Genomic DNA, 25,116 nt, shown 5'->3' on the forward strand with positions numbered 1-25,116 from the left:
ATGAACTGGAAGTCCCTTCCGAGATACAATCAATTGTGAGGAGCTCACTAGCACTTTGCTCAACTGTGTACGTAACAACAAGTTTCTTTGGGATATTGTTCATGTTACTAGGTCAATAACAGTTGTGTACAGAACAAAGGAATACTGATTTTGTTTAATTATAAGGCCAATACTTGGATTTAGTAGTTTTAATCGCTGAAACTAGTGGATAGATTACTGATTTTGTTCCATTATTATTTCGTTGGTGCTACTTACCGAAGGGTTTGTGATGTACAGGTAACTCAAACTCCGTGTGGTGGATGGCGCCGTCCTCTACAGTGTTGCATTACGTTGAGAAGGACTTCAGTTATACCTTTGCTCCAACAACTGTAAAAATGTAGAATCAAACGAAGAATAAGAACATATTCATGGGTTTCGTCGAGGGGAACCACTTCATCAGCCTGAATTTAAGTGGAAATTTTCCATTGCCTCCAGAACCCAACCTTAGCTACTGGGAAGATGTAAATAATGAATGGTCTGAAGAGTGGCTCAGTCAATATGAGCTTAGAATTTCTCAATGGGACAATCAAAGACTAGTACAAGATCCAAATTCAACTCCAATCGATTTGGACAATGATTAAACCTTTGGGAGCTAGAATTACATGTTTTTGTAGTTTTTTGTTTTGTTTTCTTGGGTAACTTGCACTTGGATCAGTAACATACAGAGAAGCTAACATCACACACAATGATCCGTTATTTTGTAATTATAAAGTATGGCCCTGTCAATATTTGTCCGATATCCGGTATCCGTTTCCGAGTATTCGAGATCCTATAGGATTTTATCCGTTTTATCGGATATCGGATATCAGATCGGATATTTTATCGGATATTTCTTCCTTAACATATCGAAAACGGATTAGACCCCATCCGAAATGTTAATATCCGATATCCGATAGTATATGAACTTATTTGTAATTTATCCTAATTTCGAGTCTAGTATCGGATATTGTCGGATAAATATCCGATAAGTGTCAATTATGAAAATGTTTTACAAAGGTTTTTAAGCTTTTTTGTTATAACCGGATATTATCGGATATTTATCGGATATCCGACAGCTTAGCCTATCGGAATCGATATCTGATTTTGATATCCTATAGGATATTATCGGATATCGAATATCCGGTAGTGCTTAACATGTCGGATATCGGATTTCTAAATATCCGACGGATATTCTACCATTGACAGGCCTAGGTGTAGTGACATAGAATCACACTTTTGTAAAAGAAACATAGTGGTCGATGTAACCGTTTACATGTAATATATATAAACTTATTTTGCTACTGCGTTGTGTTTGAAATTTGCAGGTCTAATTTCTCAGGGATATCGAGTGGATTATAATGGTATTCGACTGATATCACATAAATAACTCGGGCACCTTCCCTTATAGACTGCATAAATAACTCGGGTACCTTCACTGATGGACCGCAGAAATAACTGAGGTAGCCTTGCTGATGGACTACATAAGTAACTAGGGTACCTTTGCTGGTAGACTAACTAAATAAGTCAGATATCTTGACTGCTGGATCGCATAAATAAATCGAGTATCTAAAATTTGTTTGATAGACCACGTAAGTAATACCAACATTGTCGAATCCTTTTACAATGTTATTCAAAAGAATAAGAGAGTACCAGGGACAGTTCAAGAGTTTAAATGCTATTCAAATGGATATTAGTTTCATTGTCATCTTCTTGAGCCAAATCCAGGTTCTCTTCACTTGAATCTTCCGTACTTCCAGTCGATGCAAACCAATGTGAACACCATTATACACAAGCATGAGACTTGTTGCTGCAACAAGCCCTAGCTATAATCCCTTGAACCCGCGGATGACCTCAACGACAATAGCATCCTTTTGCTCCTAATCTGCAGACCATCCAAGTAAAATAATGTGTTGATCTTTGTTATTTTTTAAGCGGCAAGCACAACCTCCCTGTCATCAACAAAAGTTAATTACCGTCAACAGAGGAGTGGATGACCCTTGACAAATATAATAATTCATGCACAAAGTGAAACATATGCAAATGACATGAACTTCTGACTATTGAATTATTGTAAGATTACATGTTTTCTTGTCACAACTACAACAAATGAATTTTCCCATACCCATAAACATGAAACTTTTAGAGGTTGTCACCTGTGGGGATATCTCCAAAGATATTATTGTAAGATACATTTCTGCATTACAGAGAAAAGATTGAGGTTTTCATTAGTATCTCCAAAGTGCTTGGTCGTCATATATTGTGTAAACAGCATTGAATCTGTAGGTAGGCTTACAAAACTAAGAATCAGACAAGATATTAACAACATAACATCCCTTGTTAAATTGTTGTATTTTACTTTCCTGAAATTTGTTATACCCAAAAAGTTTGCGCCGCACAATGAACTTCTTACCAATTAATAATTCTGCATAATTTTTGGGAAAGAGAGAGAGAGAACTCACAGAGAATACAAATTTTGAAGCTGACCAAGCTCGATCTTGATGGATTATCCCAGTGAGACAATTATGTAGTTTTATACTCCCTCCGTTACTTTTTAATAGGCCAGTTTCTATAAATAAAAATTTCAAAAAAATAGGCCAGTTTCTAAATTGGGAAAGTCAAATGTTACTTTAATTTTTTGGGACCACTTGCAGTTCACTTCTTTTGATGACAAGTGTCATGGGGGACCATTCCACTTCACTTCTTTTATTGACAAGTGTCATGAGGACCACTTCACTTCACTTCTTTTATTGACAAGTGTCGTGAGGACCACTTTCAATGATTACTTCACTTAATTTCCTTAATTTTCTCTAAAAACCAAATCAGCCTATTAAAAAGTAACGGAGGGAGTAGAATAAAAGGAGTAGAATTGTAAGTTTACAATATAGGAAATAACAAGGATAATAATATCAAAATATAAAAGTGGAAAGCTTTCTTACATGTCCAGCACACTCCTATATTTCCAAACTCTGACGGAATCCCTTCAGCTAAACGGTTCTTGCTTAAATTTCTATCATGAAAAACCGAAGTGTAAAGAGGAAAGATAAATGGAGCAATACAAATGTAACTTGAAGAAACTTAAGCTCTGAGCATGAAAACTAACAGTGTAAGGAGATGTTCCAAGTCACCAATCGAAGAAGGTATAGGACCAGATATCTTTTTGTTCGAAAGGTACCCGGAGAAACACACATGTTATAAACCCGAAGATCAAAAGTAGCACTATGGCAATTTTAAAAAAGGTTTGCACTTATAGGGTATCCAAATTACAGATTCAAGATAGCTCAGTAAGTATCAGACCTTTATAACTGTTTGATGAAAGATTCCTGCACAGGTCAATAAACACTAAAATCAGTTCAAGGTTAATAAGGCTTTCTAAAGAGTGTACTTACCAAATTCGCAACAATTCTCATACATGTTTTCGGAGAATGTTCTAGAAATACTCAGCCAATACAGTTTTATCTATCTGGCTAACTTTTTAAAATAGAAACAGTTCCACATAATGACTAATGAAAGAAGATGATACAAGTATGTCATACTCTCGAGCCTTTTGAAGGAAGGAGAAATAGTTCCATTCAGTTTATTATTGTAAAACATTAATTGATGTTAAGAAAAAAACTCAATGAGTCAATAACATCCACTTGACCAAAATATAAAAGCTAAGCAACCAGGATGAGGTTTATGCTTACAGGCTGTTGAGAGTGGTACAAGAGATATGATTTGCTAGGAGTGGACTTTCGAGATTGTTGTTAGCATTATTCCTACAAAATCGTTCACATTATTAATTGTCCAAAACAGAAGAAGATATACTTAAATCAAGATAGATGAAATAGTTACTTAATGAAACTTACAAGATTTTCAACTTTGGAATCTGTGAGGAAATCGAAGGGATCGATCCAATGAGCTGATTATTTTTCGAAATCCTGCTAAAGAATTTCACCGTTCAATAGAATCGCAGAAGAATAGACTATAAATTTGAACCACCCAATGGCAATAGAAACTTACAATGTTTCAAATTCTTTCAACTTTGATACAACATATGGTATTTCCCCATAAATCTCATTGAAAGACAAATCCTTGGCATGACGAATAGATTATACAAAATAATTTATAGACCACCAGCTCTTAAGTCATTTGCATTTTTACCAGGTAGCACAAGTAAATTGCTAAGTACACCAAACGAGAAGTACGAAAAGCAAATGAGTTTCCTGACACTCTAAATTAACAAACATATTTAAGAATTCCTGAAAGAAAAAAACATACTAAGTCACTTATAGTCTGATCACTGATGAACAAAGTTACTCCTATTATGGAAGACAAAGTATATGTAAACATAACAGTTTTGGACTGGTGAGTACATGCTTTACCAAATGAAATCCAAAGACAAGCATCCATAAAATTCATAAACTTGAGAAGTTCATGCATCCATAATCAGCACCTGAAGATTCGAACAAGACGCCATGCTACTTATAGATAGACTATCTTAATTTCTCTTGTCAATATGCTGGGAGAGCCTTCATCTCTCACATTGTAGTGATAGCTAAGAAAAGAACAAAGCTACTAATTATTTCTATTCCTTTTTGAATTGAACTTAATCCAAAGAAGCATATGAGACATACCTTTATTTCATTGATCGATGAGCATTATATACACTAATCCATGAATGTAAAACATTTGTTAAAGCTCATTTTGGGGTAATTCATGAGTCGGTAACTGCTGTTTCTTTTTGTGACTTTTTTCCGAACACCTAGCAGACGTGAAACTGGTGATGGAACAATCCGTTTTTTTTTTTGTTTGATTCATATATAGCTCTCCCTGTAATCTTTTCTCCTGCAAATTCGACGTGTAAACAAACCCAATAATCCTAATTACTCACAACCTTTAGACACTCCTTAATCAACCAACATCAAAACGTGACGGACAGACTCATGAGAAACTGAAAGAGATATATGATGAAGAAAGGGAGAAATCGATGTTCTTTTATTTCCGATACTGTGAAACCTATATGACCTAACCAGAGTACTATACTTGACCGACCAGAAGGTATATTTGGTAAGAACGGGAACTGTTAACTCAGCGAATCAACTGAGTCTTGACTCGCACATGGTTGTTAGCTTTTTAAAGAGTTCAATTGTCCCTGCACCTTTCTCCAGAACAGTGAATATTCATGAGGTTCGGGGAGAAGAACAATTACATCACCATCTCAGTTAAGCCAAAAAGGAGGAGGGGCATATGAGGGACCGATACAAGTGATCCTGTCTCCACATGGCAGCTTTTTTGTCATGTGTTAAAAGCTGGTCCCATAGGACCGTCACTTATCAATTCCACGGCGATTAGTTAAATTAAAAAGAAAAGAAAAAGAAAAAGGAAAAGCTAGTGTTTGATCGTATTATTGGAATAACTTTGTTCACACCTTGCGAACGAAAAATATTTGCTATTGGCAGTTTTCACTTATTGTAGACAGGGAGCCTACATATTTATTTTTATTTTCCTTTTTTGAGAAATGAAGGTTATTAGATGGAATAAAAAAAAATTCTTTTTTGAGAAATGAAGGTTATTAGATTAAATAAAAGTTTTGTTTAGATCGTCAAAATCAGTGCCGAATAATAGTCTTCCTAAGAGCAACCACAGTGGACGATCAAACCTATAATTATGGTCCAGAGACGAGACACAACGGGACAGAGTAAAGAATAAAATCCGGACCAATACCAAATTCCATACTATACTTGGTCGGGGACCAAGACCAAAACTATATATAGTCAAGCGGACGTATAACGTTCGTTTGTCACCGGGCGTGTATATAGTATGATCCTATTGATGGGGTGGGCATATAATGTGATCCTGGTGATGGGGCGGGCATATAACGTGATCTGGAATGAGGCGTACATATAAAGTTCGCCCGATGGCTGATGGGGCGTGCATATAATGTGATCCTGTGATGGGGCGGGCATATAATGTGATCCTGGTGATGGGACGGGCGTATAATGTGATCCTGGTGTATACTTTTTTCCAAACGACCAAATTTACTCTTCCACCCTAATGTAACATTACAGACTAAACTTAAATTTGATCGTTTTTTTTTGGTCTTTGATCTATGGTTTTGATCGCACCATTGCAGTTGCTCTAATATAGAGAAGATAGATGGATGTATATATTTCTGAATGGATTCAAACAAATAAAGATTCCCCAAAAATTGATTTCAGTTATTAAAACCTGATCAAAAAATGACAATTTTTTTGGATAATCAGTCCTCCAAAATGTCTTGTTATTTTGTGAAGGAGGTCCTACCTGAGTATCCTGAGACAGGTTATACATTTATGGTAACGGCTATTAAAATGTCATAAATTTCGGACTGTTCACTTTTTTATTTTTTCATGAATTTGAAACTTCATATATCACTAACTGATGCAGGGCATATTACAATTCCAGAAGATTCCGCTTAGAGGTTTGGCTTCCATGGTTTCTTAGTTTCAGTCTTTCTTATTTTTAGGATTTTTTTAGATTTCCTTTTAGTTTTCTGTTTCCTAGTTTAGTTATTCTTCAAGCCTATATAAAGGCTAGATTAAGTCTTGTAAGATCCATCTATTACTCAATCAAATTATTAAACACAAAACTTATCTTTCTCTTCTTACTTGAATTCTCTTCTCTTCTTGCTTATAGCAATCTAGTATTGCTTTCTTTTACCTTGTTCCACATTAGTTGGTATCAACCGCTTAGTTTTAGGTTTTCATCCTATAACTTGATCCTTTACATCGCTTCCGCAACACCTTTTCATTCCTTTTAAGTACACACAAAAAAAAAAAAAATGACTGCTCAACCAGTTACTCTAGCAGCAATCGAAGCTCTCATCAAATCTCATACCGAGATTTTGGCAAAAAACATTACTGAAGCTCTTGAGAAGTCCATGGAGGACAAATTAGGGTTAAGAGATACCAAGCTTGAAACCATGCAGAATCAACTTTTGAAGCCGATTCGTGGCACTGGGGATGAGAAAGATGGCATGAACGTTAATTTTGAGGAGGACCCTATGCCAGAACTTCCAAAGGCTCGTGACAGTTCCGTTGTTGAGTTAAAGCAATGGGTATGCTCTAAAAGGACTGGTTTGTCTACGAAGTTAGATGGAAAAGATGCTTGTCGAGGATTAAGATATATATCACTGACACGAAACCCATTAGTTGAGAATATTCAGTCAAATGTCAGCAATTCTCCTGAGGAGATACTCCAAAATCCTCCTACTCCAAAATTTGACAAAGAGGTGGCTGGGTCTCCAAAAGCCACTGTAAATCGTTTTAACTGCTTGAATGAGGGCCATCACTTCTTCTACACATGGATGTACTCTGAAATTGTCAAGGACTTCCAAAAATCTCGTTACTTCTCCAAGGAGCAAGAGAGTAGAGGTCCAAAGTGTAGCCATTGCTGAAACTTCTGCCAGTTTGCCCAAGAGGAAGGCTGTATACCCCTCAGTTGAACCATCTTTTTCTAAGTCAAAACCTTATGAAGGGGAGAAAAGCTGTATCTGGAAAAAGTCTCGCATGCATAGATACACAACGAAGACAGGGGAGCAGGTTAAAACAATTTGGTCGGATGTGAATGGGCAATATAGTCGGATGGATGATTCTTCGGAAAACAACCGTCGAAGCCTAGATCAAATCCGAGGGGGTCATGAATCTAATAGACCAAACAAATTTGCAAGGAGTGAAGAAATAGATATGTGCATCAGTGATGTAGCGGTATCTCAACAAGAATCAGAAAAATCTGGAAGGAATAATACCAAAATTTTGGGAGGTTTGGAGTCGGAACCCAAAGCTCCAACTGTGTCTTCTCATGTTGAAGTTCATTTTAGGACTGGTTTTTTCCCGGAGAAATTGAATGACATGGAATTTGCTGCTGAAGAAACTTCTTTTAGTGGGAAGGATGCTACTATTGGCAGACCTTGGCAATACGATCTTCACGCGGTTCACAATGGATTCGAGAATACTTACACTTTTGTTCATAATGGGAAAACCAAGGTTCTTCGTCCATCCAATTCCACTTCAAACTCTTGTGCGCAGACTGATGCTGTCGTAGCCACTGTTATTCGTTCTTTGCACCCACAACATTCTTTACATTCCCATGAAGATTCTAAGCCTATGATTGAGTTGCCTGCAAAGGTGAAGCCCTTATTATTTCAATATAATGTTTTATTTCCAGATGAACTACCAACTGCATTACCTCCTTTACGGAATGTTCAACACTGCATCGATTTTATTCCTGGAGCCTCTTTACCAAACCAAGCACACTATAGCTTGAGTCCTGCTGAGCATGAGATATTACAGGGACATGTAAATGATTTGCTTACAAAGGGTTTGATACGACCTAGCAACAGTCCTTGTGCCAGTCCTGCCTTCTTGGTTAGTAAAAAAGACAATGGATGGAGGATGTGTATCGATTGCAGAGCATTAAATCGCATCACCATTCCTTATAGATTTCCGATCCCGCGTATTGATGATATGATTGATTTACTGTCGGGCTCTATTATTTTTACTAAGTTGGATTTACGCAGTGGTTACCACCAAATACGCATTCGAGGTGGAGATGAGTGGAAAACAGCATTCAAGACACGTGTAGGTTTATATGAATGGCTGGTCACGCCATTTGGGTTATCTAATGCACCTAGTACTTTTATGCGACTTATGAATCAGGTTCTCCAACCCTTTCTCAGTAAATTTGTTATTGTCTATTTTGATGACATACTAATTTTTAGTCGCAGTGAGCCAGAACACCTCCAACATCTTTCACAAGTGTTTCAAGTTCTTGCTGACAACTCTTTATATGTTAATTTGAAGAAGTGTACCTTCATGGCTTCTTCAGTAACATTTTTGGGATATGTGATTTCTACTGATGGTATTCATGTCGATCCTTCTAAAGTTCAAGCAATTGAAGATTGGCCAGTTCCTACTTCTATTCGTGATGTTCGTAGTTTTCATGGTTTGGCTTCTTTCTATCGAAGATTTGTGAAGAACTTTAGCTCTATTTCTGCACCTTTGACTGACTGTCTCAAGAAGGAGAAGTTTGAGTGGACGGAAGCAATGGATAAAAGCTTTATTCTTCTTAAAGAAAAGCTTTGTACGGCACCAATTCTTGCACTTCCGAATTTCGACAATCCTTTTGAAATAGATTGTGATGCATCTGTTGTTGGTATTGGTGTAGTATTATCACAGGAGGGTCATCCAATTGCATATTACAGTGACAAGAATTCAGATGCACAAAAGAAATGGTCTACATATGAATTAGAGTTATTGGCTCTTGTTCAATCTCTTAAGCAGTGGCATACTTATCTTATACATAGGGAATTTTTTGTCAACACTAACAACCATGCTTTGAAGTTTTTGAATACTTCTGCTAAAGTTAACAGAATGCATGATCGATGGCTTTCCACACTCAACAAATACACTTTCTCCGTGAGACATAAAAGTGGCAAATTGAATCAAGTTGTTGATGCCTTAAGTAGAAGAAGTCATCTATTAACAACAATTCGTAATGAGAGTTATGCATTTGACTATATCAAAGACATTTATCCAGAAGATGAAGATTTTGGTAAACTATGGGATCAATGCAGTTCTCAAACTCATGGGGTTGATGATTTTCTTATACAAGAAGGTTTTCTTTTTTAAAGGGAATCGATTATGTATTCCTCAAGGGTCTTTACGTTTACATCTTATGCGAGAATTACATGGCAGTGGTCTTGGTGGTCATTTTGGGAGAGATAAAACCATTGCCCTGATTGAAGGAAGATATTTCTGGCCATCTTTGAAACGTGATGTACAAAAGTTCGTACAAAAATGCATGGTCTGTCAGAGAGCAAAGGGTACAATTCAAAATACCGGGTTGTATACTCCTTTACCAGTTCCTGATGCACCTTGGGTTGATATAAGTATGGATTTTATACTTGGTTTACCTCGTACTGCTAGAGGTAATGATTCTGTTATGGTCGTAGTTGATCGTTACTCTAAAATGGCTCACTTCGTAGCTTGTAAGAAATCAACCGACGCTTCTAATGTTGCTTATTTGTTCTTTAAAGAAGTAGTAAGATTGCATGGGGTTCCAAAGTCTATCACTTCTGACAGAGATACAAAATTTTTGAGTTATTTCTGGAAAAGTTGATGCGCTTAGGCACAGTTTTACAATTCAGCACAACTTCACATCCGCAAACTGATGGACAGACTGAGGTTGTTAATAGATCACTTGGGAATTTGATTAGAGCTAAGTGCCTGGATAATAGTAAGCAGTGGGATGTGTTATTTCCACATATGGAACTCGCTTTCAACACTTCTGTGAATCGTTCTACTGGGAAAACTCCATTTGAGATTGTGTACCCTAAAGTACCTAATCATACTCTTGATTTGGTAGCCTTACCCACCACACAGAGTACAAACACTGCAGCCGACTCTTTTGTAGACAAAGCAACTGAATTACATAATGAAATAAAATCTAAACTGGAGAAGTCCAATTCTAAATATAAAGAGGATGCTGATAAACACAAGAGGTTTAAAACCTTCAAGGAAGGGGAGCTCGTGATGATACATATGAGAAAAGAGAGATTTCCAGTGGGTACTTATAACAAAACCAAGATGAAGAAATATGGTCCTTTCAAGGTTTTAAAGAAGATCAATGATAATGCTTATGTTATTGATCTACCAAATGATTGGAATATCTCCAACACATTTAATGTTCAAGAGATTTTTACGTTTCATGGTGACAATGAACTTCTGGTTTGTTTGGACAACTCGAGGACGAGTTTTACTCTAGAAGGGGGACTGATGCAGGGCATACTACAATTCCAGAAGATTCCGCTTAGAGGTTTGGCTTCCATGGTTTCCTAATTTCAGTCTTTCTTATTTTTAGGATTCTTTTAGATTTCCTTTTAGTTTTCTGTTTCCTAGTTTAGTTATTCTTCAAGCCTATATAAAGGCTAGATTAAGTCTTGTAAGATCAATCTATTACTCAATCAAATTATTAAATACAAAACTTATCTTTCTCTTCTTGCTTGAATTCTCTTCTCTTCTTGCTTATAGCAATCTAGTATATTGCTTTCTTTTACCTTGTTCCACATTACTAACACACCTTAAAAATTAGTTCCAACTACGATTTTGATACTAGCGGCGTATCTAGAATGTACGACGTACAAGAAGTCGGCATAAAATGGTGTAGGTAAATCTTGAGTACCTATGGCGGTATTTTGGGATCTGGTCCATGCAAAAAAAAGCGAAAAGTAAATAAATTAAGCTAATCGGTAGTTAACACAACGATAATCGGCGTTGGAAAAAAAAAAGCCGCCGAAATTCTGTTAAGGCCAGAGTTCCCATCTTTTTAACGGTTTATACCAGTCTTATAACTATAATTCATGAAAATAAACGGCAATCATAACCAATCATTTGTTGCCAGATACTCAGTTTTGTTCATGAAAGGGCAATAGTTAAGCATGGGATCTTTCATCTAACGCGCAGGAAGAAGAGTAGCAGCTAGAGCGAGATATTTGAAGGTGAAGATTGCGAGAATATCAGGCGCAGGAGGGAAAGAGAAGAATCAGAAGATCAAGAGAAAAGATAAAGGGATCTGGGTAGGCTAGGCTGCCACCCTCGTTTGCTTTGCTTTCTTCTCTTTTTGTCTCTTCTTATATGCCCTCAATTATCACATCCTCTGATCCAATCCCCCTCTCTCTCCAGATCATTCCCTCTCTCAGTTTTGGACGACCTTCTTCTCCCTCCAAAGGTATAGAGCTCTCTCTCTCTCTCATCGGTTCTAGTAGCTTACGTTGTGTTACTATATCATATATTTACGTTGTGTTACTATCTAGATATATCTTCAGTTCCATTAATCCTCTTTATCTCTAGCTTATATATAAGAAGCACTTTCTTATTTATATAGTTGGATTGCAGAACTAATCCATCTCTTGGTACGTGGGTTAACTGTTAACTGCAGGTGTTTGTACGTTAATTACTTGTTGAGTGCTGTACCGTATTGTTGGTAATCCTTATTAATTGATAAGGTGTTGAATCTTTTGATAATCACCCGTAGACATACGTGTTTCCAAGTACAGCATTCTCTTAGTATACATAGAGGTCATACATATAGAGAAGAAGGTCTGAGTTCAAGCAAGATACACGCGCGAATAATTAAATGGCACCTGTATCATTGCCTCCTGGTTTCCGATTTCACCCAACAGACGAGGAACTCGTTGCTTATTATCTAAAAAGAAAGATTAATGGGCGGAAAATCGAATTAGAAATCATCCCCGAAGTCGATCTCTACAAATGTGAGCCATGGGAGTTACCAGGTAATTTACTCGCTCTCTTACTAATATTTCATGCTTATTCTCCCTCCTCTTTTTTTAGCTCCATGTATATGTAACAGGTTTCACAAACTGATAATGGCACTGTGTACACCATTAGTACACATATAAAACTTAATTATGTTTTAACTCTGAAACAAATAGAATTATGAGAAAATTTATCTTTGTCTATATTAGATGTTTGATCTGTATGAAGAAAACAAAAAAGATAAAGCTATACACTAGCATCTATATCTATATTATTAATAATTTAAACCTTATATATATGGGTGTACTTTCACTTGCTTTGAAAGTTTGAATGCAATTAAGTGCAAGCAAATTAATTTTGATATTCGACTTAAAAGTTAGTTCTAGTCCCTACTCCTTAATTGAAAGTTCTTTATAATGTGAGAAGAAAACTTAAAATAGACCTCCCTAACTAAAGGGCCATTTGATCCTTCTATTTCTAAATATTTCTTTCCTCCTTGTGTTACATACTACATTGCTTTCTTTGTTTCCTTTTAGTTATTCTGTTTTGATTAGCTTGCATTTTATTTTACGGTAGATCCTGTGTCATCGACACGCGGATTTCATCAACCCTAAAGTTCACGCAGTCGATGATCTAAATTTTAAATGGCTAGAATCTTATAACAAATTTTCTAATATAAATCAATTTCAGGGTATGAGATTGGAAGCTTTTCTTTTTTCTTCTAGAATGTCATTAATGCAACAAAGAAATCACAAACGTACAAATAAAAAGCTGAGTTCGCATTACTCTTCAAAATAAATTTAAGAAGATACCCAGACATATGTAGTTACATGCATCATTACTAGGAATATAGAAAGCACAAATCACTTGGGATTGATATGTGATCATTGATATGGGCCCTCAACTCAAAATCTGTTAGCTTACGAAAAAGTGTGTCAAAATTAGTGGCTCAAAGATAAATTAAAGACGGAGATTCTAGAGTGATAGGGATAGAGGATAGGGTACATATAAATATAAAGAGGTCAAGAAAGCAACAAAAGCTGGGGGGTTGAATAGTGTTCCAGAGATTTGTTCTACATTATTTAATTATGTGTTTACAAACTAGCTTTTCAGCTTTTTTCTAGGGTTTGAAGATTTTGTCTGCAGTAAAGTATATGTATATGATTCATTTAAACAGTAACAAACTTCCTAGCTAGGAAAGAAAACCCACATTATAGTGTTATTAATTGATTAAATTACATCAAAAGTAATTTGATTAATTTAGGCTCTACCAATGACTTGATTGACTCATCCTATACATTGTTTGTAAGGAATGCTTGTTCATTGACACTCAACCGCATTCTGTTATTTCAGTTGTTCGTCATTATTAGTTAACATTTTGATGATTTTACAGAGAAGTCATTCTTGCCAAGCAAAGATCTTGAGTTGTTCTTTTTTAGCCCTCGAGATCGGAAGTACCCTAATGGGTCTCGAACTAACAGAGCAACTCAAGCTGGTTATTGGAAAGCCACTGGTAAAGATCGAAAAGTCAATTCCCAAACGCGTGCAGTGGGGATGAAGAAAACCTTAGTCTACTATAGAGGAAGGGCACCTCATGGTACCAGGACTGATTGGGTTATGCATGAATATCGACTCGATGAGAGAGAATGTGAAACTGCGTCGGGGCTACAGGTTCTCTCTCTCTCTCTATATATATATGTATATATAATACTCTCAATAGCAACTACGTACCGTCACTGACAACACAAATATTTCACTGTAAATATCAGGATGCCTACGCTTTGTGTCGTATATTTAAGAAGAGTGCAGTAGGACCTAAAACAGGGGAGCAATACACTACTTCTCGAAGTGTTAACCCTAATTGTAACCAACAGTGGACATCTGACCATCAGCATGCTCATTCATCTACCATTGAATTGTCCTCAGAAGGAAGGGCTTCAGATTTCGAGAGCTCTGGTTATCCTTTTCCATCAGAAACATGCTCACAAAATGTGGCTCGAGGAATGTCAACATCATCATCATTCGATTTTGATGGCTTGTCTAGAGATGGTAAATGGATGCAGTATTTGGGAGACGATGGATTTGGAGCCACAACCCCAGCATTTGCTAACCACGGGCAAATGCCCTATCTTCCATCAAAGGTATAAGCTCCATGCATAATCCTAGATATATCAAATTTATTGTATTCTAGTTTGGTTTTAGTTTATATATGTATCATAACCCGTCAGCTTGATAGTTGGTTAGCCACATGCATGAAATATATAATTATAACCATAGGATATCGGCTTGGGCTTAAATTGCAGGTTGATATAGCGTTAGAGTGCGCAAGGTTACAGCATAGACTATCATTGCCTCCATTGCAAGTGGATGACTTCCCCGAATTCGACTTCACAGACTCAAAATCGCAGCAACAACAATGCGCGGTACCATATAGGCAAAACACCACTGGACCAGATATTTTACAAGAGATACTTTCAGTTGCTAGTGCATCTCAAGAATTGATAGACGGACCAAATAGTTACAAAGAAACATGGGCTGGCAATTATTCTAGTTACTTGGATGAGTTTGTCATGTCTTTACCGGAAATAGGACAAATAGATCAAGATCATTGCTTAGTCGGTGATATAAGTTCCTCCATAGCCATAAATAATCCTTGGGGAGTAGAACGCGGTAGGTTTATTGATATCAACGATTTAGAGGAAGAATTCAAGACTGACAGTCTCACTGACAGTAGGATGGTAGAAAATCTGAGAGGGGTTGGAATGTCACCCAAAGATCTCGAGAAGGTATGACTAACTAAGGCCTTGAAAACTCTTTAAATTTTCCTTCCTTTGTTATTTGTATGTGATCTTTGAAAATATATAAGCAAATTAAATTAACTCTGATTTTACCGCGCCATCATGACTTTAATAAAAAATTCATCCGATATTCATATTTTGGTTTCTTAGACAAGTTTTCTAAGTCTATTCATATATAAGTATTTTGATGATTGATCAGACAATGCTGGAAGAACACAAGATGGTTCCAATTGAGAATGTCTCCGGTTTCCAAAGAAGAGAGGGAGAAGACGTGATAGGTTAGTTTTCATGACTATACGTCTCTTCTTTCTTCTTAATTAATTATTATTTTTGTGTTTATTGAACAAATTCTATTTAAAATTTGATTTTGACAAATTAATTATTAGCTTTATTTTCCAGGAGATACTAATAATAACTTCGACCAATGTAACGAAGAGAACTCAAATGATTTCTCGAATCCTGAAAATAATGGAATCACTTCGGAAAGGGGGACAACGGATGATTTTTTGAGTATGCCAACTTTTGAAGTTTACGAGAAAATTGAATTTAAGCATGGAATGTTTGTTTCAAGTCATCAGGTAGCTGATACATTCTATCATCAGATGGAGCCCTCCAAGACTGTTACGGTTCATCTTAATCAGGTAACGTCGCATGATTTCCCAATTATGAAACCAAAAGCGAACATCTCGACAAGAGTTAAAAATCGAAGTTCATCATCTAATCTTGGGAATTCTAAGGTCATGGGGTTAACCCAAGATTCAGATAAACCGACATGCACGTTTTCTGACTTATTATCCATATCAATGAAAGTTGTCATCCATATAGTTGCACTTCTATTGACAACTTGTATGTATGAGGAACATCATTCCAATGATGCAACAATGCTGAGAGATGAGTTTTCAACCAGTTGCAAACTTGTGATCCAAAATAGAGATGATGAGCAAGAATACTGCAGTAGTCTTCGACAGAGAGAGAAGGTCATGACACTAACGGTTGGAAGTAGTCATTATATTTCATGTAACACTACTGATGATCAGAAGAGTGGTGTTTGCGTTACTGACGTTGGGGAAGGATACAATGCAAGTGTACTTTTTAACAAGAAATGGTCCTTCTTTGCAACTGCTTTAGCTATCATTGCATTAGGGTTTCATCATACGACATGTTTCCCTTGACAGCATATTACTACCAAGGATTTCATCACTTCTTTGTTACATATTGTACTATACACATACATAGGAGAAGGCACTTCGTATCCATCCATATCAAGATGAAGGATGTTATATATCTTAGTGTATAACCCTTAACTGTAATATTGCTTCATTGATATATATATATATCAACAGAGACATAACTACAATGTAACCAAGATAGTACATGTAATGGTTTTGGTTCCACTCTCAATGGCACTGATTTGATCGTGTATTTTCCCTCGATGAATTCATGGTTGGGTCAATTAGAAGGTCGTAGGTAAATATGTTCCTCCAAATTTCCTTCAAGACGTGTGTATGTTGAGTGTTTTGTTTTAGATACTTGCCATTAGTTTTTGGTTGGTTACACATTTTACTTGGTCGTGAGAAAAACTCTCTAAAATCGGTACATGCCCCAAAAAAAATGACGAATCCTTGTGAAAAATGATGGGTCCTGCAGTGAACGTCATGATACCCTGTAAAACATCTATTAATATAAGTGGGAGTTCTTTGGGAGTTCAATCTCTTTTACATACATGTAATTCTGAGATTTTTTTTGAACAAATTGTTATATCCCTTCCTTCCATTTTAAATGAATGTTTAGGATTATTTTTTTGTTCCACATTACTTGATAGTTTTCATATTTTTTCCACAAATACCATCAATACCTTCACATTTTGTTTTGGAACCATAATTTTATTTTTAAACACACAAATAGTAATTAATGTTTGAAGACTTAGAATTTTTTTGTATCTCTCTCCATTTCTTAATCTGCATGAAAACTCCAAAAACATCATCTAAAGTGGAACATAGTGAGTATCAATAAATTAAGAGGTAAGAGGTATAGCCGCTCCCCTGAAATAAAATAGGGAGTTCAATCCACAGTGTGTTAATAAATTTTTGAATTTAAAACTTGAGATAGGTCTTTTTGGTTACTGTGGAACTGGTGGATGTTACAACGTCTATTGGATGGAAAACCCTATATATATCGAGATACCTAAGTGATTTCCAAAAATAACAGGTATATCAGAAAAAATCCCCATGTTGAACCATGCATCGGTAGATATGAAATTACAATACTGCGTCATATAATGCACCGGCAGTAAAAACTTCTTGTCTTAGTACTTATTCCACAAATTACACCCATAATTAATATAAGATCTCTCGTTTTGCAGAGGCCCCAATCTCCTGACCCTGACAAAACGACCTCCCAAGCAGAGATAACATCATAATCTGCTCTCTAAAGGAGTTGCATAGAATTTCATACACAAATTGTTCTTTTTTTTTTTGTATTTTTTCTTCTGAATTATATAAAAATCTTGTTATAAACCCCCGAGAATACTAATGTCTCTTATTGTTAGAAATGCCACAGTACCGCGAGCCGGAATCAATTAGCCAATGGATAGACGTACACATATTTAGCTTGTGAATCCGATACACGATGTTGCATCTTCTCCACTTAAAGTAGGATTCGATGAGGCATCCCACGCATCCGCTGTTATGAATTGCATCCATGAATCATCTTTATCATTTTCGACTTCATCCATGCATGGCGATGATCCAATTGGCACGTCCGGTGACATAGTTTCATAGTCATTGCTACTTAGCATCTGAGAACTTTCAACAAATGGTATACTACATTGGCCAACTTGATCTTCTGTTACTTCAGTGCATACCCCGTTTTTCTTGAACACACGACATAACGCGTAAGAATCCTACAAATCAAGGAAGCAGAATTAGTAATACGAGAGGTCAAAAATATACACAGTAAAAAAAAATTAAGAAAAACTGACTCAGATTATTACATAGTGTATTTCTCTACCAAGCTATCTACAAATTAGAAACTTCACAGAAAGGATATATCATATATACAGCTCAACAGGATATGCAGAATTGTTTTCATGAGTGATGAGATTAAAAATTGGTAGTGAACTAAAGTGCTAAAAGTAGTGTTCGATGTGTAGAGGAAATTTTGGGGAATAAAGTGCATATGGACATAAAATATAATTGACTTGGAGGATTATGGGAGGAATAAAGTGAAAAGCAGATTAAACCGACACCATCTATCAAACCATGTAAAAGGTAATGGTTTGATGGATAACATACAATTATCTGTTGGTCACTGTTATTGAATGAACAACAGAGAAAGAGATCTACAGATAGAGAGCGGTACTTTTGTCTCATGTGGAATGAATAGAACCCAATTATTTAATAGGAACAGAAGAGACAAAGTAAGGTTCACGTAGAGATCTAACTAAGCCAGTCCAAGCAAAGAATATATCTAACTAATTAACTAATAAAGCCCTAACTTTCCATGCACGTTAATTCTTCTTCTTGCCCCTTAAATTGATGATTTACTATTTATGTTGTTAAAGGGGTCTTTCCATATTACAGATTGTGTATACTACACACCCCTTAAATTTTACCTCCCAAAGTTCTTTCTAGGGGAAATTTCCAAACCCTTTTTTCATGTAGAAAATAAAAAAGGATAAGAAGAAATGATCAAAATAAAATAAAGTTAGTTCATCAAATTATAAGAATGTTGAATCTAGGTCAATTTTGTTTCTTTTTGAACCATACTTGATTTGATTCATTGATGACATGAAACAAAAGAATTAATTAATTAATTGTTTCATCACCCGATGATCTTTGTCGTTGAAGAAGTTTATAGTTTATACCATTCAATCTTTGCATGGTTTTTTATACGTGAGGATATTGATTACCTTAAAAACCATTATAAATAGACTACATTACGGCAAATTTTAACTAAAAATATGATCATAATTTTTAGGTATGTAATTTGAGGATTGAATGGCTTTGATTAGATATATTTGCTAGATAATAAGATGGAAATGAAGGAACCTGAATCCCTAGAGTATCTTCGCAATCCTTGTCGTCCAGGCGATATTCATGCATGACCCAATCTGTCCTGATACCTTGAGGAGCTCTTCCTCTGTAGTACACCAATGTCTTCTTCATTCCAATGGCCCGATTTTGACTACTAACTCTTCTATCTTTCCCTGTTGATTTCCAGTATCCCGCACGAGTTGCCCTGTTTGTCCTGAACCCATTAGGATATTTACGATCTCGAGGTCCAAAAAAATACCATTCTGGATCTCTACTAGGCAAGAATGACTTCTCTGCAATATTCATGATCAAACAAAACCAAGACATGTCAAAGACAAAGAGTACAAAATTAAGAATTAGGCTAAAGCGCAAGATCATTGAAGGCACACACTTATGGAATATGGGACATTGATGAGAGATCCGTCACTGGTGATTTTTTAATACATACTACGAGGAATAACAGTGAAAAATTAACTAAGTACCTTATAAGCATATCACTTGTTGAACTAAAATGAGAAGAAGAAAAAACAAGGCAATTTTTTTTAAAGGAAACGGAAACATCAGTTGATACTGATCAGGAGAGGGGATCGTTTATTTTTTGGTGCATGCATAAATGTTAAGACTAAAGAGTTGAGACAAAACATAACAATAATGATGAAAAGACCTGCTAATTCCCAAGGTTCGCATTTGTAAAGATCAACCTCAGGGATTATATCTAGTTCAATCTTGAGCCCATGAATTTTTCTTTTCAGATAGTAATTTACAAGCTCTTCGTCTGTCGGATGGAACCGAAAACCTGGTGGCAATCCAACCGGCGCCATTGTATTAATTAATCAAGAAGCTAGTAAAACTAATTCCTTGGTAGATATGGGTCGATTATCTCAGGGAAATTTATTTTGATCAATAATTCTGATGAATGATCTAGTTAGCTAGTGGTTGGTTTTACCAATCTTGCTCATAGTAATTGAGAGAGAGAGAGAGAGTGTGAGGGAGAGGGAGGTATTAGCCATATAGAAGAACACATATATACTGATAGTAGTGACTATTTACTGATGATCATAGAGGCCAGGGAGGAAATATGGACGGGGAAAAAAAGGATTCAAAGTAGGATGTCTTTGATAGTCAATTTTCACTTTAGCTTTTGATTTTATTGATTCTCAGACAATCGTTAACTGCAAGCCCATCGATAATTAATGCATGGATATCACACATTCTCAGAGGCCTCGACCTGGTTGCTTAACTAATTTACAATATTTATTTTCTTGCGTCATTTATTCAGCCCTCTACAGCCAAACTTTTTTTTTCATTCGAAAATAAATCCTCCTAGCACATGGGATAAGTAACCGCTGGACCACGGTAACGGCTGCAATAACTTGATGACGTTATTGATCGACATACACAGAGCCGGGTCCGTAACATTGATTGATCAACATTTCTATCCCATATATTTAGAATTATTTGGAGTTGCGATAGTACATTTTTGAATAAACTTGAGTGGCATTATATCAGAAGAGACGGGTCATAAATATATCACATAACTATATTGTTAATTCTTAATCAAACACTAACCAAAGAAAACTAAAATAATAATCCGATTTAATTTTCCACCAACGGTACTATTAAAAGTTTACTAATCCCAAAGAAGATTTTAAATGAAGGCAAAACAAAATGTTTTAGCTAGTTTGATTATCTCTATCTCTAATTAACAAGTTTGCTTCCCACACAATCAATAGAGGTGTGTGTTCAAGGGATGAATTTATAAAGATACAAGAATCCCTATTTATAGAGTTAAGACCAATGTTTGTTTAGAAACAAGATCTATCAATTTCAAAAATACTAAAGATTTGCAATATATATATTTGTACTCAAAATTAGCAAATACCATTTATATTCTAACTCATAAATCGATTTTCTCACATAGAATGACAACTAAGATTTGCTAGAGAACTTTCATATATATACTTTACTAATTTAGAAACTAGAGATATGCATAACTCTGGCATTTGGTAAACATATAATTCAATACCAAAACAGATATTGAAAAATCGGTTCCAGGATCTTGCCTTGAATATCAAAGGAATATATTTGAATAATAAGATATTAGAGTTTAGTACATGTTCACCTACTATGTCAACGCTTATGAACATTCCCAGTCTAACTCATGTACATCTCGATGTCTGTAGAAATCCCAAGATAACATACATATCAAAAATGTACAAGTAAGTCAGACATTCGGTCCTAGGACCGGTCATAACTTGGAATCATTCATGGGATCAATCCTTGCCACAAGGGATGGGTTCTTTTACAAGGATCGATCATTGGATCATAAATATATATAATATTGGGCCTGAGATAGGTCATGAACCCACTTTTCAACTACGAAATAATATTTGCTAGTCATCTTCCTTAACTATGATTCTGAACTTGTTTTAAACTTAATTTCGAAGGTTTGTATTCATCCGGAATTCAATACACTAAATAAAAAGTTACCAATTAGTGCAGTATCAAGAACACGAAGTCCTTAGATAAACCATACTTCGCAACTCCGTATACTTAAGTTGTAGAAACAAATATCGTGTACATTTTTTATGATACTTTGATGATAGCATAATTACCAAGTCACCAATATTAAAGTGATTGTAACAAACTTAACTTCGCATGTTATGTTTTAAGTGAATAAAGACTTGAAAAAAAATTAAAAAAATAGAAATTAAACAGGTCAAGTTTGTAGTTATTAAACTCGAACTGGAGGGTGATGTCTTCATTGTCTTCGGTACGTCTTCAGGTTTTCATGAGTAACCAGAGCATGTATCAACATCTCTATGTTCCTAGTCTAACTTAACGAAGTTGACTTTAGTAATCGACTCAACTAAACTTAATAAACAAACTTGACATACTAACGCTTGATGGGTTCAACCAAGCAATGCTCTAAAATTAGGATTTTAATCGCATTATTGTTGGTTTATCCCTAATTTCTTTTTTGATTCTCTTGCCGAGCGTGTTCGATCTTTAATACTGAGATATTTTGCATTTCTAGTCTTATTTGTTTCCAAGTTGTTTCTTCTTATAATTTTTTACCAATTTCCTTTTTTTATATATATTGTTGATGGTGGTTTATAGATTAGGGTTAAAATCGTAAAACCCTAGTCAGACAGTGACGTCACAAAACTTGAGTAATAATGTCTCCACCAAGCGCATTTATTGAACCCTTTAATATGTCTGCGAGAAAATTACCAGAGTACCTTTTTTTAATACTAATCAGGGTTTCGATAGGTCAAACCCTAATTTCCACACCACATGGGCCAATGACATGCCGTGCAAGCCACATCTCCGCGCCAAGGCATGCCAACCATGCCAGCCACACCACATGTGCCAATGACATGCCGTGCCAGCCACATCTCCGCGCCGAGGCATGCCAACCATGCCAGCCGCACCACATGGGCCAATGGCATGTCGTGCCATCCACATCTTCACGCCGAGGCACACCAACCATGCCAGCCGCACCACATGTGCCCATGGCATGTCGTGCCAACCACATCTCCGCGCCGAGGCATGCCGACCATGCCAGTCGCACCACATGTGCCAATGACATGCCGTGCCAGCCACATCTCCGCGCCGAGGCATGCCGACCATGCCATCCGCACCACATGTGCCAATGGCATGCCGTGCCAGCCACATCTCCGCGCCAAGGCATGCCAACCATGCCAGCCGCACCACATGTGCCAATTGCATGTCGTTCCAGCCACATCTCCGCGCTAAGGCATGCTTACCATACCAGCCGCACCACGGTGCCAATAGCATGCCATGCCAACCACATCTCCGCGCCAAGGCATGCCAACTATGCTAGCCGCACCCTGTGCCAAAGCCACGCGGCCCTACCACCATGTCGTTGGCTTCCAAACGAATGGTTGCAACAATAAACGGCTACCCTTCCATCTGAGATGCAGATCTCAGTCGTACAAGTTCGCCACCTAACACATGGCAACTTCCGGCTCAAGGTCAAACATCACGGTTTATGCCAAAACCCTAATTTTGGCCGCGCCTAAAACATGCCAAAGCCACGCGACCCTTCCACCATGTCGCTGGATTCCAAACGAAGGGTTGCAACAATCAAAGGATACCCTTCCATTTGAGATGCAGATCTCAGCCGTACAAGTTCGCCAACTAACGCATGGCAACTTCCGGCCAAAGAGCCAAACATCACGGTTTATGCCGAAACCCTAATTTTGGCCGCGCCTAAAACATGACAAAGCCATGCGGCCTTGCCACCATGCCGCTAGCTGCTAAACGAAGGGTTGCAACAATCAACGACTACCCTTCCATCTGAGATGCAGATCTCAGCCGTACAAGTTCGCCACCTAACGCATGAAAACTTCCGTCCCAAGGCCAAACATTACGATTTATACCAAAACCCTAATTTTGGCCGCGCCTAAAATATGCCAAATCCATGCCCTACCACATGCCACTGGCTGCCAAACGAAGGGCTGCAACAATCAACGACTACCCTTCCTCCTGAGATGCAGATCTCATCCGTACAAACTTTCCACCAAACGATTTATGGCAATCTCTTGGCCACGGAGCCAATTCTTTGCCACGACGCCAAAACCCTAATTTGGTCGTGCCAAGAGCATGCAAGTGATGCAACCATGCCGCTGGTTGCCAAACGAAGGGTTTCAACAATCTACGGCTACCCTTCCTCCTGAGATGCAGATCTCATCCGTACAAACCTGCTACCAAACGACTCGTGGCAATGTCTTGGTTGCGATGCTAGCTCTTGGTCACGGCACTAACTTGGCTGCAATGCTAACTCTCTGTTAACGGCACCAACCTGGCTACGATGCCTATTCTTTGGTCACGACACCAACTTGGCTACAAACGCCAAATTCTTTGGTCACGCCACACGTAGAAACATGCTACACGTTTTCCACGAAAACATTCGAGACATCAAAACATGTCACAAACTGGGGGATGCTCATCAGGGTATTGGTCTGGCGGTTTACAGCGTGCGGCGTACACTACGCCCGTTACAAGAAAGTGTCATAAGAGTGAGGTGGTTATTAAATACAAGAAGTAATGATGAAACGTTTCCTTCATTATGGAAACATCAATTCCAGGCATTACCCATTACCGCTTTCTTCAACTGTTTTCACTTCTTACGAGACCAGCATACGTTTAGTTGCGACTTGTACAAATAGGTCTCACCTATTTCCACCAAAGGACAAGTTTTGGTCAGGAGCATACAACACTCAGAAATCACCTGTTAGTTTTCACATCTGTTAGCTTTCCACTTTCTGATACAAGTCGTCAAACAACTACTCTCCCAGAATCAACTATTCTGGTCTCAACACTCTCTTCGCTTCCCTCTCCAAGACCAACCCTTCTCCTTCACTTTGTGACCGAAGCAAGTCTGGAACGACCATTTCTTGGTTTAGGCAGGATTTGTACAGATTGATCTCTCGAATCAAAGTGCTCCCTTGCAGTATATTGTTTAGGGTTTAGACTCGTTTTCACCCACACACCCGAAATTACCAAAATCAGCAGAAACTGTTTTCACCCTCAAACAATTGGCGACCGCAGTGGGAGATTAATCTCTCGGTTACAATATCAACTTTCAATTCCTGATTTCATCTTTCAAACGCCGATCCCAAGGTTGTAGAAGCAAAAAAAAAAAATCCGCTCGGGAATCAATGGATCAATTATTAGCTATCACACGACAAGGAGTGATTGGGGACTTCTCGCGATCACGGCGACGCTTCCCACAAAACTCAGACTTGCACCCAGAGATCTAGTTTTGTTATGAGATCCAAAACACCGAGTAAGTCTTGTTAGGAAAAATACATGGAATACTACTTCAAATCTTCACAGAGATGATAAAAATCAATAGCCATATTGTTCCCATGTTTCATTTCATGCTTTCTACTGTCGCACAACATTCACAATTCCATAGCTTTCCCGAGGTACTTATGCCACTTA

The 25,116-nt window shown here is 37.2% G+C and overlaps 2 protein-coding genes and 1 long non-coding RNA gene across 9 annotated transcripts; 1 reads left to right on the forward strand and 2 right to left on the reverse strand.

Annotated features, from left to right (window-relative positions):
• Nucleotides 1-1,576: 1,576 nt before the first annotated feature.
• Nucleotides 1,577-5,174, reverse strand: LOC113303184. 7 transcript variants are annotated; one of them, XR_003337337.1, is made up of 9 exons: nucleotides 4,632-5,174; nucleotides 4,018-4,552; nucleotides 3,864-3,935; nucleotides 3,702-3,773; nucleotides 3,313-3,338; nucleotides 3,119-3,171; nucleotides 2,955-3,025; nucleotides 2,141-2,212; nucleotides 1,577-1,967 (listed from the first exon to the last, which is right to left on the reverse strand). It is a non-coding gene; the product is annotated as an uncharacterized LOC113303184 (long non-coding RNA). The 7 variants fall into 7 exon arrangements; XR_003337336.1 differs by having other exon boundaries at nucleotides 2,955-3,338; nucleotides 4,018-4,256; nucleotides 4,451-4,552; XR_003337333.1 differs by having other exon boundaries at nucleotides 2,955-3,338; nucleotides 4,018-4,256; nucleotides 4,380-4,552.
• Nucleotides 5,175-11,708: 6,534 nt separating this feature from the next.
• Nucleotides 11,709-16,498, forward strand: LOC113303636 (NAC domain-containing protein 86-like). Its single transcript, XM_026552682.1, has 7 exons — nucleotides 11,709-11,763; nucleotides 11,974-12,328; nucleotides 13,705-13,982; nucleotides 14,081-14,452; nucleotides 14,615-15,097; nucleotides 15,309-15,387; nucleotides 15,509-16,498. Exons 2-7 carry the CDS (start codon nucleotides 12,172-12,174, stop codon nucleotides 16,279-16,281), a joined length of 2,142 nt encoding a protein of 713 aa, XP_026408467.1. The 5' UTR covers nucleotides 11,709-11,763; nucleotides 11,974-12,171; the 3' UTR covers nucleotides 16,282-16,498.
• Nucleotides 16,499-17,340: 842 nt separating this feature from the next.
• On the reverse strand, nucleotides 17,341-20,146 carry LOC113306593 (NAC domain-containing protein 86-like). The gene is made up of 3 exons (XM_026555524.1): nucleotides 19,808-20,146; nucleotides 19,159-19,436; nucleotides 17,341-18,011 (listed from the first exon to the last, which is right to left on the reverse strand). The coding sequence occupies exons 1-3, from the start codon at nucleotides 19,962-19,964 to the stop codon at nucleotides 17,715-17,717; spliced, it is 732 nt and encodes a 243-aa protein (XP_026411309.1). The 5' UTR covers nucleotides 19,965-20,146; the 3' UTR covers nucleotides 17,341-17,714.
• Nucleotides 20,147-25,116: the final 4,970 nt, after the last annotated feature.

Source organism: Papaver somniferum, chromosome 8 (assembly GCF_003573695.1).
Source record: "Papaver somniferum cultivar HN1 chromosome 8, ASM357369v1, whole genome shotgun sequence".
In the NCBI taxonomy this organism is placed as follows: Eukaryota; Viridiplantae; Streptophyta; class Magnoliopsida; order Ranunculales; family Papaveraceae; genus Papaver; species Papaver somniferum.

Excerpts from the sequence above, each read along its gene's own strand:
- LOC113303636 (XM_026552682.1), top strand. The coding sequence starts at position 12,172 with ATGGCACCTGTATCATTGCCTCCTGGTTTCCGATTTCACCCAACAGAC. Across the intron at positions 12,329-13,704 it reads TGAGCCATGGGAGTTACCAG|AGAAGTCATTCTTGCCAAGC; the intron begins GTAATTTACTCG and ends ATGATTTTACAG. Across the intron at positions 15,388-15,508 it reads AGAGGGAGAAGACGTGATAG|GAGATACTAATAATAACTTC; the intron begins GTTAGTTTTCAT and ends TTTATTTTCCAG.
- LOC113306593 (XM_026555524.1), bottom strand. The coding sequence starts at position 19,964 with ATGGCGCCGGTTGGATTGCCACCAGGTTTTCGGTTCCATCCGACAGAC. Across the intron at positions 19,437-19,807 it reads CGAACCTTGGGAATTAGCAG|AGAAGTCATTCTTGCCTAGT; the intron begins GTCTTTTCATCA and ends TGAATATTGCAG. Across the intron at positions 18,012-19,158 it reads AAGATACTCTAGGGATTCAG|GATTCTTACGCGTTATGTCG; the intron begins GTTCCTTCATTT and ends CTTGATTTGTAG.